Source organism: Parus major, chromosome 5 (genome assembly GCF_001522545.3).
Source record: "Parus major isolate Abel chromosome 5, Parus_major1.1, whole genome shotgun sequence".
NCBI lineage: Eukaryota > Metazoa > Chordata > Aves > Passeriformes > Paridae > Parus > Parus major.
In genome coordinates, this window is record NC_031774.1 from 45,301,701 (window position 1) to 45,314,516 (window position 12,816).

A 12,816-nucleotide genomic window follows, 5' to 3' on the forward strand; every position below is an offset into this window, starting at 1 on the left:
CAGTAGAAGCAATTAGAAGCTATCAGGCTGTACAATATCCACTGGCCAGTAGAGCGTTTTTCCTTTGCAGCACTTTTTCCAGTGGTTGATCCAAGATGAATCAGCCAAAGATTGTATGAGATCTGAACACCTGAAACTAATTGGGTAACCCAGCATCTCAGTCTCTAAGTCCAGACTGGATATTGCATAACATCATTTCTCCAACAGGAATTACAGGACTAGATAAAAACAAGAGGTTTCTTGGACTATGACACACATGAAAAAAATAGACTCCTCCCTAATAGTCTCTTTTAGATTGAAAACTAGTTTCAAAATGAAAAAAACCACAAAAAACCACAAAAAAAAGTCAAAAATATTCATGGTGACACTACTGTTTTCCCCTCCTCAATGCATCCACAGGTTGATAATCACAATGACACACCAAGGTAGAGAAATAAAATTGAAATGGATAGGTTAAGTCATTTAGCTCCAAATAAATTTAAAGACCATGCCAGAACTGAGCATGAACTCATTTCTTCCCTGAATCCACTCCAGCATCCTAACTATGTGACTTATTTTCCTTCCAGGGATAATTATATAATAAATTATAAAGTGGTAGATGTATGCATAGAAGGAATACAAAAGGCATGATCACATGGTATTACAGCTTAGAATTCTCCATCTACAGACTGGGATTCTCAGCAAAATTTCTCATCAGACTTGTAATGTTCCTTCTCTTCTCTGGATTAAAGTAATCAGTTGTAAAACTTCTGAACAAGAGATAATTACTTGTTTCATAAGTCTCCCTTTTATAAAAGCACATCTCCTGGCTGTTGGCTGTGATTCTCCAGTTTGACATTGTACTATAAACCACTCAGCACATTAGACTTTAATGGATGTTGTATCATAAACTCTCCTGGGGAAGTGAAGGATCTGCTATATCCATATTTGGTTTGAGTATCTGCTTTAATTCTCAGCTAAGAAACCAGGATGCCAGGCATTTTAAAGAAGAAAAGAGAAGAGAAGAAAAGAAATGCCAGGCATTTTGAAGAGAAGAAAAGCTTCATGCAATACATAGAAAATCTGTTCTTAATGCAGTTAGCTCCTATGAAGACCAATCTGACCATAATATGCAGAAAGAACCTTACCCAGCATAGCTTCTTCTGTGCCAGGCAGCAGAGGATGGGATACCATGCTGCCATCCTGTACAGCTGCCAGTGTTGTCAAACATTTTCCATAGAGACTGTTGATCTTTGAAACAGAAAAGGTAGTAAACTGACTTTGACAGAACAGAAGGTATTTCTTCCACATCTCTGGATTATTGGGATGTAAAAAAATCAGCTTCTGCCATTCTTTGATCAAAGCTGGTGGTTCCCAGAATTCTGCGCAAAGCTTCAGCCTGGCAAGTTTCAGATCAACATTACTTGGATTGCTTTCAATTGCCCTCTCTAAAATGGCCAGTTTCTTTTCCAAGATTAACTTGAGTGATTTTCTCCTTGATTCCTGCTCTCCCCTACTGCCATAAGGGCTAGGTCCTCTCATTAATTCATCCTAAAACAAAAAGAAACATCACTACAACCTTAGGAAGAGCAATCACTACAATCACAAGCATGCTGACATTTGTGAAGATGAGTTAACTCATTCTTCACCAACAAAAGATATATAGTTCTAAACAAATTAAATTACAATATAATGCTCATGTATTTATTACTTATTATAAGCAACAAGGTCCATTAGAATACGTACCTGAAAGGAAATAAACTCCATCCAAGCATTAACATCTCTTGGGTTTTCTCTGACTTTCTTGTTATATTCTTCTACTTTTGCCATTAGAACAGAGTTCATGTTTATCCCAGGCTCTTCAATTGTTTGCCGTGTATTTACAGACTCACTGTCTGCAGTCTTGGACCCTTTTCCTTGTAGCCACATTGTGGTTGATGAATCATAAATCCCAAGAGGATTTACTTCTGCTGTGTCAGAAGAATTGTCAGATTCCACTTGGGAAACTGGTATAAAAGCAGGTGGATCAGATGGAGAATTTTTATTATGAACAAGAATCCCATCTGTGTTCAGCATCTTGACATTGCTCTTTGTAAAGTAGCGCTCAGGTCGACTCTGTGCTTGCTTCCGTTTTGATGCAGAACTGTCCCAAGTTATACAATGTTTCTTTGCATCCATGCCAAGACAGGACTCTCCTTTCCTTTTATACCTTGGAAGGGAAAATACAATTAGACATCTTCTGAAATACACATTAGAAAAGATACCTCCTTTTTGAAAGAAATACTTGCAAATTAACCCAAATGATGTATGCGTAGACTTTCAAAAGTTTAAGAACCTGGTAAATTTCTGTTTATTTAAGACTTCAATTTATAAATTCTTTCAGCGCCATCACACTTCTACTATCATACTAAGCTTCTTCTGAGTTCAATAATATATGTCATACTCAAGCAGAAGAAAGCCCTTTTTCCTTTCCATCATTTTAAGACATGTAGACAAACCTGGAGAAAGAACAGACATTATTTAGGGTTACTTAGATTAGATTATTTTAAACTGAAAATGAGACACCAGTTGTTCAGTAAAGTAATTTCCTTCTGCATCCCTAACCCTCTGTCCATTTTATATACCAAAAAGTGGAGAGAAGTGTGAAGAGAAAAAGAGGCCATGTTCATAAAGGCCACAATAATCCCATGGATTAAGAAAGGAAAATACCATCATCAAATATTACCAAGAATTAAATTTCAGTGGCAGATATAGTGACATGCAATGCTAAACTAATACTTTTCATCTCAGAAAATAGCTGACAATCCAAAGGTGATAGAAATTTGAAACAAATTGTAACCAGGCAATTTTATTGCAAAGGCCTAAAATGCTACAAAAATATAACCCACAAGTTCTTCCTCCTCCACAAATAATTATATACAGTATTACTGTATATACAGTAAACAATTTTCTTGAGAAAATCAAGAAATGCATACACATAATGCACGAGCCAATTTTAGGCTCCTTTGGATGGGCTTCTGTATTAATGCAAGGAAATGTTCTGAAGGGCCATCACAGTACCAGTAACTCACTAAGGATATCAAATGTGCAATTTCATCTGTACTAACTTGAAATGTAGCATTGCATAGTACAGACACATTTTACTACAACATTTGGGTGAAATCTGTTTGCTAAGAAAATACCTGTAGCTTTTTTTTTTCTTACAAGGGTATCAAACTACTCAAGTAAGTAAACTTCTTGAGCAATCTAGTATGAAATAATCAATACCTTCACTTCCCTTTCAGACACAGAAACAGAACAGAGACCAAAAAGAGCAAAAAGACAATTTATAGCACAACCTGGAATTTCTGACCTCAAAAACATACCTTTGAATCTGCCCCATGCTGCCACCTACAGATGGCCCTGTATTTGCTACACAGAGAATGTTTTTAAAAACAATGAAAATCATGCACATGATACCCATTATTTCATACCATCTTTTGCCTTTTAAAACACTTAACCAAGAATTATAGAATGGTTTGGGTTGGAAGGGGCCTTACAGATGATCTCATTCCAACCCCATGGGCAGAAACACCTTCTATTAGATTATGCTGCTCAAAGCTCCTTCCAACCTGGCTATAGGAACACTTCCAGGGATGGAGCATCCACGTCTCTGGGCAGCCTATTCCAATGTCTCGCCACCCTCACAGTAAAGAATTTCTTCCTAATATTCAATCAAAACCTATTATTTTCAGTTTAAAACCATTTCCACATGTCCTGTCACTACATGCCCTTATAAAAGTCCTTCTCCATCTTTCTTGTAGGCTCCCTTTAGGTACTGGATGGAGCCTTCTCTTTTCCAGGCTGAACAACTCCAATTCTCTCAGCCCTTACTCATAGGAGAGGTGCTCCAGCTCTCTGAAATCAACCTGGTGACCCTTCTCTGGACTCATTCCAAAAGGCTGATGTCCTTCCTGAGCTGGGGACTACAGAGCAGGATGCAGCACTCCAGGTGGGGTATCACCAGCGCAGCATGGATGGGCAGAATCCCCTTCCTTGTCCTGCTAGCCACGCTGCTTTGGATGCAGCCCAGGATAGAACTAGCTTTCTGGGCTGCCAGCACATATTTCCAGCTCATCATCCACTTGCTCTCATCAACCAGTACCCCCAAGTCCTCCCTGGCAGGGCTGCTCTGATCTGTTCATCCCCCAGCCTGTGTTGATACCTGGGGTTGCACTGACCCAGGTGCAGCAGCTTGCTAGTGTTAAATCTCACGAGGACCCCCTTGCTGAGCTTTCCCAGGTCCCTCCAGATGCCATCCTGCCCTTCAGAAGCATTAACTGCACTACTCAGCTTAGTGTTGTCAAACTTACTGACAGTGCACTTGATCCTGCTGTCCATGTCACTGATGAAAATCACATTAGATAGCGCTTGTCCCAGTACAGACCCCCTAGGGATATCACTTGCCATTGACACTGGCCCATTGACACTGGCCCAACACCAAGTCAAATTTTGAAATAACCTACTCAGTTATCTTTTCTCATCTTCTATGTAAAAATGTTGCAGACAGACTCCAGTGACTCTGATAGTTTGGATACCACCTGGGAACAACGTTCTGTACCTTGCTATGTCCCCGCGATACAAGGATTTGTAGGCCCAGTTTGCAGGGTCTGGTTTCTTGTCTATGCGGAAGGTGTCTGCTGTGGGGGCCTGGATATCATCAAGCCAGATAGAGCGACTGCTGGTAACATTTGATGCCTTCTTACCTAGACTGCAGACAAGGAAAAGGAGGATATTCTAAGCATTTGTGCACATATTCAGCTTTTACATAACCCAATAAACATTCCATTTCTGTAGTTTGTAATAATTTAACTTACTCAAAGTCATTGTATGTGATCCACTCTTAAAAGCCAGTCCCACACTTTGGAAAAAACAATTAGAAATACACTAATAGAACCATCAAATCAAAACACCAAAAGTCCTTGCTCTTCCAAAAACTGAATTTATGATTACGAAAGGTAATAACTGATTTAACCAATCAATCCAATCAATTGCTTGGCACACTGTAATCCAAAAGCCACGTGTTACTACTTCCAAAATTTACTTTTGTCTTCCAAAACTTACTTTGATGTTACAACCAAGAAAAAGACAATAATCTGTAAGGGGATTGACTAGATGTAACTATACCCATGCATTTGATTAAACAGTGTATATCAAAGTGGTTTATGGATTACAGTTATACAAATGAACTTAAATGTAAATTGCCTGCCTCTGAACTGTAGATAACTATGAATTTGCAATCTGAAATTATGCTACAAATATGTGAGTTTTAGAGTCTTGAAAAATTTTCTAAAATTTCACACCACTTTTCACATTCAGAGCAATTTTGTAGTTCAGGTTGCAAAACCAGTCTTTTGAAAATTCAGTATTCTCTCAGCATCAACAATTTATGGAAAGTATTAAAAAAAGACACCATGAAAGAACTTCAACATTTTTATTTTGGGAAAGCACTGGCTGGCTGGCCCAACCTAGCAAACAGCTTATGAACCACACCTAGGCACCCTCCCACCACACATGAGTGATGGAATACAGCAGAATGGGCTTAGCACTCAAGTAATTTTTACTGTCCTTCCTCATAGTCAAGGAAGCCTTAGCCACCACAATCCAATAAAAGTTAGCATAAAGGAGGAACCATGTGTGGCTAGAAGGATCAGACAACATCTTCAGTACCTCTGCCACTCTTCCACAGGGAAAAAATGTCACCTTAGCATAGACACATCCCACAAATCTGAGATTTCAGCTCCTGATTAATGCCCATTGAGAAAAGTAGTAAACTGGGGGAAATTCAATGACTACCCAGTCAACATAAATTGTAACAATTCCTCAGCATCACCAAATCCTCAGGAGTAGAAGGCAGTGTGGTGAATCAGAGCCAGAGCTGCTGATCCCAAAGAAAACACAGGAACCAGAGAATCAGAGAGAGGCAAAACAGCTGCTCAAACTAGAAAATATAGTGAGAACCAGGAGAAGGTGACTCACAGCCAGCTTGATAGGGCCACCTTGAAATGTTAAAAACCCAACAGCCTGAGGAAAGCCCAGCTAGGTATGCCAAACCTGGATACTCGCTACATTCACAGAAACTCTTTTGCTGCCCAAAGATCATGATAGGCACTACATGCCCATTTTTTTGTTCCATAAAAAATAACGTCTCCACTAATTACACAGTACTTTAGAGCCCCTGGAATTAATGAATATTTCACAAAACAATTTTGATTGTTCAAATTCTCACACAAAAATATTACAAGCAGAAAGTATGAAGCAAAATATATGGATATAAAAGAAATATTAAATCATATAACAAATTTTGTCTTAAAATTTTAACTCCGTGAGGAGGAAGTTACAAGACAAACCCAACCATATATTAAGATTTTTGCACCAACTGAGAATGTTTAATGCAATTGCTCTCCAAAACCTCACAAAAGATCTGTGAAAGGGAACAAGATGCTTACAAAAACTGAAGCCTCTACATGACTTATCAGTGGTAAAAATTTCAATTGAAGAGACAAGCACAAGAACACAATGAATTTACATCTTGCATAGTGTTTATACATACTTTGCTGCTGCTTCCTTTTCACTACTTTTGCTACTTCCTTTGTCCTTGGTGTGCTTAGTGTCCACATCCGATTCGCTGCTACTGGAATCTCCTTTGGTTTTCTTTTTTGTCTTCTTGTGATGATGCTTTTTCTTTTTCTTTTTCCTTTTCTTACTTGTCTTTTTCAGACTCTCATCTGTATCACTCTCCTCTGACAACTCAGATCTTGAAGAAGTCCTGCTTGGAAAAAAGTATATACATTTATATTTACCTATACAGCTAAGCAGTAAAACTGATTAAGTTAAGGAATACCACTGTAAGAAAGTTCAGAACATTTTACTCCTCATCTTTATTCTCCCTGTATATTTTTGAGAAGGTAGCAGTAACATATACTGCAAAAGTGATATAAATCTGTATTAAATCACAATTATATTTTTCAGCTATTAGAATTACTGACAACCAGTCTTAATGTTCTAATTGTCAAGGCATTTTGATGTGTGATCTGTACAAATATCCATCTGTTAACATTGCCAAATTAATGAAGATGACCAAGATGATAAAAATTTCCTAACTTTGCTAAACAACTTAAGCCAAAAGACTGAGAAATCTTTCACTGCGGTTTGCAAAAGAAAAAGGTCTGAATTTTTTTCCCTGCTTTTTATGACTTATATAAGAAGTATCGAAACCACACTTTTAAAATCACTTCCAGATTAAAAGAATCAAATCTACCAATCAAGAAACATTTTTGATGACTACTGAATAATGTTATCATATAATACAGCATAATGCAATAAATAACACTGTGTACAACAGACAACCAAGCAATTGAGAGATGACACAAAGGACACAGAGTTTTGGTAAAACAAATGTATATTGCTGTACATACCACAAAAATTCCCACACCTAGTAGCCAAATGAATAATGGAGGTCTTCTCTAACCCTTAGTTAAAGCACAAACTCTTTAAACTTTTTTTTTTCTGCAATCTTTCAATAAAAGAAAGGAATGACAACTCTCAGTATTCCTAATATACCAATAGAAGAAAATATTGTATTTCAGAAAAAAGGCATCTCAAGCAACAGACCTGACACGTTTTTTTTAAGGACCCTAAGGAAGAAGAAACCAAAGAAGAACCATTAGCAGATCTTTAAAACAAACCCTTTTAAAACCACCAACTAGGTTGGAGCAGTTAGTTTTTACTGAACTGAGATAAAACCAATTAGTTTTTATTAATAAACAAACACCCAGGTAATAGGCAAAAAAAAAACCCCAAGCAACAAACACCCAAACATTTTTTTGCACACTATTTTTTGACAAAGTCCTTTTTAAAGATAAAATTAATAGGATGGGTTTATTATGTCATTCTATCTGATGGTAACTTGCAAAATCCTTAGCTTTATGACATTAAAATCCTAAAAACATTTGAAGAAACACAGCAGAATATATGATTGATAAACAATCATACATGCATTTCAAACACACAATGCATGTAAATGCAAGACTAAGTACAGAAAAAGATGTACTTAGGTGTGCTTGGTATTATATTCTCTGTCATGTATACCAACAATTATCATAGACAAGGGAGCTTGTGTCAAATTAAAAGTGACTAAGATTTTGAACTTGACAACTACAACCTGACTGCATTCACTATTGAGTGCTAATTACAGTGTAGATAAGCCAAGAACAGCAACTAGTCCAGGGAACTAATTTAAACCAATTCTTCAGCAAACCTGGCTGCTTAAAGATCCTTTCTGCAAAAGGATAAAATCACCCACTTGAGTTGACCAGCATGTTCTACAGTCACACTCAACTAGATACAGGTAATATTTCATTAGTTCACATCAGCAACTGTTTTTCAAAAAGCAAAAAAGTCAGCTGTGGTTGATTTCTCTGGTTTCCACAGAGAAATCATAAAGATAATGCTTAATCTTTACATTTTTTCAAGGGTCACTTTAGACATTCAAAAGCTAATGAAGAATCATGATTGCTCAGTTCCCTCTCCATTCCAAAAAAACAATCATTTAAATGCTGCTCTGAGAAAAAGAAAATGGGAATGTAATTGCATACATACAATTTCTCATTTTTTAAGTTAAAGGACATGGAAGCATTATTCATTCTTTTACACACGACTCAGTTCAGGCATTTTTAAATAATGAACAGTAGAATGAAAAACAGCTTTTAGCTTCTGAATTTGGTCTCATATAACAAAAGGTAAGAAGTACAAAAGAAAGAGGCTATTTCCAAAGACATTGAAGTACACTCTACCTTATTAATGGTGATTTTTCAGGAATGAGATTGGCAACTTCTGTAGTGCGCTGGTGCAGTAATAATGCGTCCTCTGCAGAGAAGCTTGGGTTACTAAGCCAGTCTAACTCTGTAGGTAACAAAAAGTGAGACCAATACAAATTAGCTTGCTGTTTGCTTTTAAGCTGGGGGTTAATTTAGTCAGCAGACAGTTAAATTCACAGTAAATGTCACTTAGTCATGTGAAATAATTGAGCATATTGGAAAGCACTCCATGAAATTTTCATTTAGCTCATACTGAAAGCAGATTCCATGTTTAATACACAGCTCTATACATAAAAAATAATCTTTCCAACAATCATTTTTATGATTTAAAAGTTCTAGTTTTATATATAGACTATATAAATTTGTTATATAAGATAATCTACTGTATCATATTTACTACTACATATCAATTATACATAATTTTCTATATACAATATAGAATAAAATTAGTTACATATTCAAAAAGTGAAATTAAAAAAATACAGAAAGGCATAATTAAACAAAAGGTATAGTTAATGAATGTTTTAAAGCTTATACAAACTTACAAAAGTGTGCTTTACTGCTGCAAATTACACTGACAATTTTATCCATCCACTGCTGATAAGAATACTCAAGTGGCCAAAACATGTTACTGGATTCTCAGTTCTCTAACCACTGAAACATCATTAGACCTTTCAACAGTGTGAAAGGAAGCCATTTGATTCTAATTTGGATGCACTAGTCAGCAATAAGTATTCTGCATCTATATCTCTGCATTTCAGTCACCAGATAAGATCAGACACTGACACGATGTGGAAGGGAAATTTTTTGTCATAATTTTACTGATATTAAAAGTTTTATAATGACTTTCACAGAGTTTTCATTTCTAGAATTCTTTTAAGCATGTGAAATCTCTTAGCTATTAAACAACAAAAGTAATTTTGCGCAAATACAGAATTTAACAGCAGCAGCCCCTCCAGTGCCACACTGACAGAGACAACATTAAGGACCAAATTTGGTTTCCTTGCCTCTCCTCCCTGCTCTTTACAATCATTTTTGCCTGAGTGTTCTTCCTGTCACATTCTTGTCTTTGTGCTCTTGACTGCACTGACCTGTACTCCTTAAACAGCATGAACTCATTGTCTGTCAAGCCATATAACTCTCCTCCTTCTAAAGTATTTCTTTCAGAAACAGAATTTTGGTATGAAAAGCTTTCTTCTGTCTCATGTCCCTGAGTTGTCACCACAAAAGGATTTAAAGCAGACTAGACTGCAAACAAGTTGTTAACCTAAGTTAAACACATCAAAAAATGCATATAATAAAGCAAAGTCAGAGTTTGTGTTTCCCAGGAGTCCAACCCCATTACAAAAGGCCCCGTGAGGAGTGATCACCTCCCTGGCTCCTGAACCTTCATCTTTGTGCATGGGAGAATCCACAATTCATGGCACTGTCAAAACCAAAACACACTTCCCATGACCAGCCCAACCAATATGCTGCAGAACACCACTATGCACCATTTCCCAGCCTGTTCCTGCAGCTTGGTTCTACCTAAGCAGATAAGATCAAACTGCATCTTTAATGCATTGAAGAATCACTCCACGACCTCTGTGACTACAGCAGGGAAGTTCAGAATTCTCCACGTACAGTATTTTCTGAAGAATTTAATCAAATTGACCTAATATTCAGAAAGAAATGAGCAATTTTTGCCATTATGAAACATGAAAGTTCAAACCACCTGTAAATAATCTCAAGTGAATCAGTTAGCTGGATACAAGCATCTCAAACATCACAATGCATTCCACACTATCTCTTCACTTGTTAGGTTTTCTTCTTGTGGAATGTCTAAGAAATTTATAATTTTTGCAGAGCAAATATAAAAGACCTATTTTTCAATAATATGCATGTACTTGTTACATGTTTATGAGCACAACAGCAGCAGCAATCCAATGACATTCTCTTTATACCTTCTCAAGCAAAAAGAAAAATTAAAAATTTACAGTGCATGTCTAGAGAGACAATTTTTAAGAGTTACACAAAGCCTTTGGTTGCCTCTCAGGATCCTGAATATCTACTTTCAACAAAATTCACTGCATCATCTGACCTACAGCATAGTTCAGACTGCAAATATAAAATGCTGCACATTATGCTTACTAATGTCAGCAGGGTTACTTATTACCACTGCTCTCTTCATGGCTACAGATAAATTTGCAATTTATCTTCCACCAAATGGTAATTAAGCTTGACAACATAATTGTAACAAAGCATATAGAAAATTGCACCACTCTAGAGGCTGCTGCAACTCAGCAATTGGGCAGCTTAGGAAGCATAAGCACCGCTTCTGTTTCTGTTTCAGACATCACTTTCACTTTAGAAACAGTTTGGGAAGGTTTTTAAAAGTATGAGGCAGAGTGGTTGGCTGCATGAAACATGACCAACATATATACATTATTCAACCTTTATAATAAAGCTATCAAGCAGCCCTGAATGTCTGCTAAAGGCACCTTAGTTTTACGTAACATTAAAATCAAAATACTCTGGGATCTCTGTATTATGATGCACTTTGGCTTCACATCAGCTCTGAGCAGAGAACCATCTATCAGAGAGACAGATGCCTGTCAAGTTCTCAAGTTCTCACAAGCTGAATGTGTGAAATTTGATATACACCACCATAAATGTGGTTGTGAGTTAATATTTAATTTTTACAACTTACATTAAAATGTCGTTGCCAACAACAAAGTACAATATTTATTAAAACATAAACCAAACAAGTTACATTCCAGTTTTGTCAATAATTATCACACAAAAAGCTTCCAGTATACCAAAATTTAAGCCATAAGCAGTGCTAACAACTGAAATCTGGATCCATAGATCAGTCTTACATCTTTTTCTGTATAAACTGATCTTCCAGAAAGGTTACCTGAAGCTACATAGGCTACCATAACAAACTTAAAGGCTAAATTCCCAAAGTTTTAAAATATAACCAAAGTCTTATTACCAGAGAATTTTATTGTATATCTGCCTGATAGAACAGCTCCTCTATTCCTAGAAGTTGTAGTTTGGGATCTTATCATGTCCACTACTCCCTACACCAAGTGTCATTACCAGAAAGGGTCCTAAATGCAGCTAGAACATCTCTGTACTGGCAGAGTGAGTATCAACCATTTTTATGCCATCAGGGGTAGTGCAGAAGTGGTTAGAACTAGAAGCTAATGCACCATATCGACTGGACCAAACATACAAGAAATTTAACCTAGGTAAATAATTGTTTGATTTCCCTTCGCTGTGGTGTCTAGAGAATGGCCAGATTTAAGGGTGGTAGAACCTGGCAAGCAAAAGGAAAGGTTAGTTCAAATCCTGTTCAGTAGAATTAATAAACTCAATACCTACTTCACCACTTGGCATTACACCAGAAAGTGTTATTTATTTTAATACTATTATTTATTTTATTAAAAGTATCACTCTCTAGACAACAACTACAACAGTCAATGTAGACAATGAATCGTGATCTCACTTGTAACCTTCCAAAAAAGTCCTTTACAACTATGATTTGGCTTAATAAGCAAGGAATTAAAACACTTTTCAAGATAGCCAAAGCCAGTGGGGAAAGAAGGGAAAAAAAAAAAAAAGAAAATAATAAAACCAACAACCAAAAGCCCCCGTGCCGCGCTCCTAAGCCTCCGGGTACGATGGTTAGGGGCCGATGGGCCCGACCCGGCGGCGGCACCGCCCCCGCCGCCGCTCCACAGCGGGACGAGGCACTGCCGGAGCGGGGCCTCGTGTGCCGAGGGCTGCCGGAGAGCTGTTAAGGGAAAGATGGTTCTCCCAGGACTTTACCTCTCGTGGAACCCTCGGAGCTGCCGGCGGGGGGCTCCCCGGGCTGGGCGGCCCCGGCGAAGGCCGGGAACAGCGCCATGTCTCGGCCGCCGCCGCCCCCCGCCCGAGCTGCCGACGGCAAGATGGCGCCGCGGCGCCGAGCGGGCTGGGAGCGGTAGTTCTTCCG

The 12,816-nt window shown here is 37.7% G+C and overlaps 1 protein-coding gene across 1 annotated transcript in view; it reads right to left on the bottom strand.

The window, feature by feature from the left end:
- Nucleotides 1-12,782, bottom strand: part of NRDE2 (NRDE-2, necessary for RNA interference, domain containing) — a 28,323-nt gene extending 15,541 nt beyond the window's left edge. The window contains exons 1-6 of the mRNA XM_015629952.3: nt 12,651-12,782; nt 8,814-8,922; nt 6,572-6,787; nt 4,580-4,729; nt 1,726-2,188; nt 1,128-1,530 (exon numbers count right to left, since the gene is read on the bottom strand). Coding sequence (XP_015485438.1) covers nt 1,128-1,530; nt 1,726-2,188; nt 4,580-4,729; nt 6,572-6,787; nt 8,814-8,922; nt 12,651-12,729 — 1,420 coding nt within the window. The 5' untranslated portion in view covers nt 12,730-12,782. The remainder of the gene's footprint in view (nt 1-1,127; nt 1,531-1,725; nt 2,189-4,579; nt 4,730-6,571; nt 6,788-8,813; nt 8,923-12,650) is intronic.
- Nucleotides 12,783-12,816: the final 34 nt, after the last annotated feature.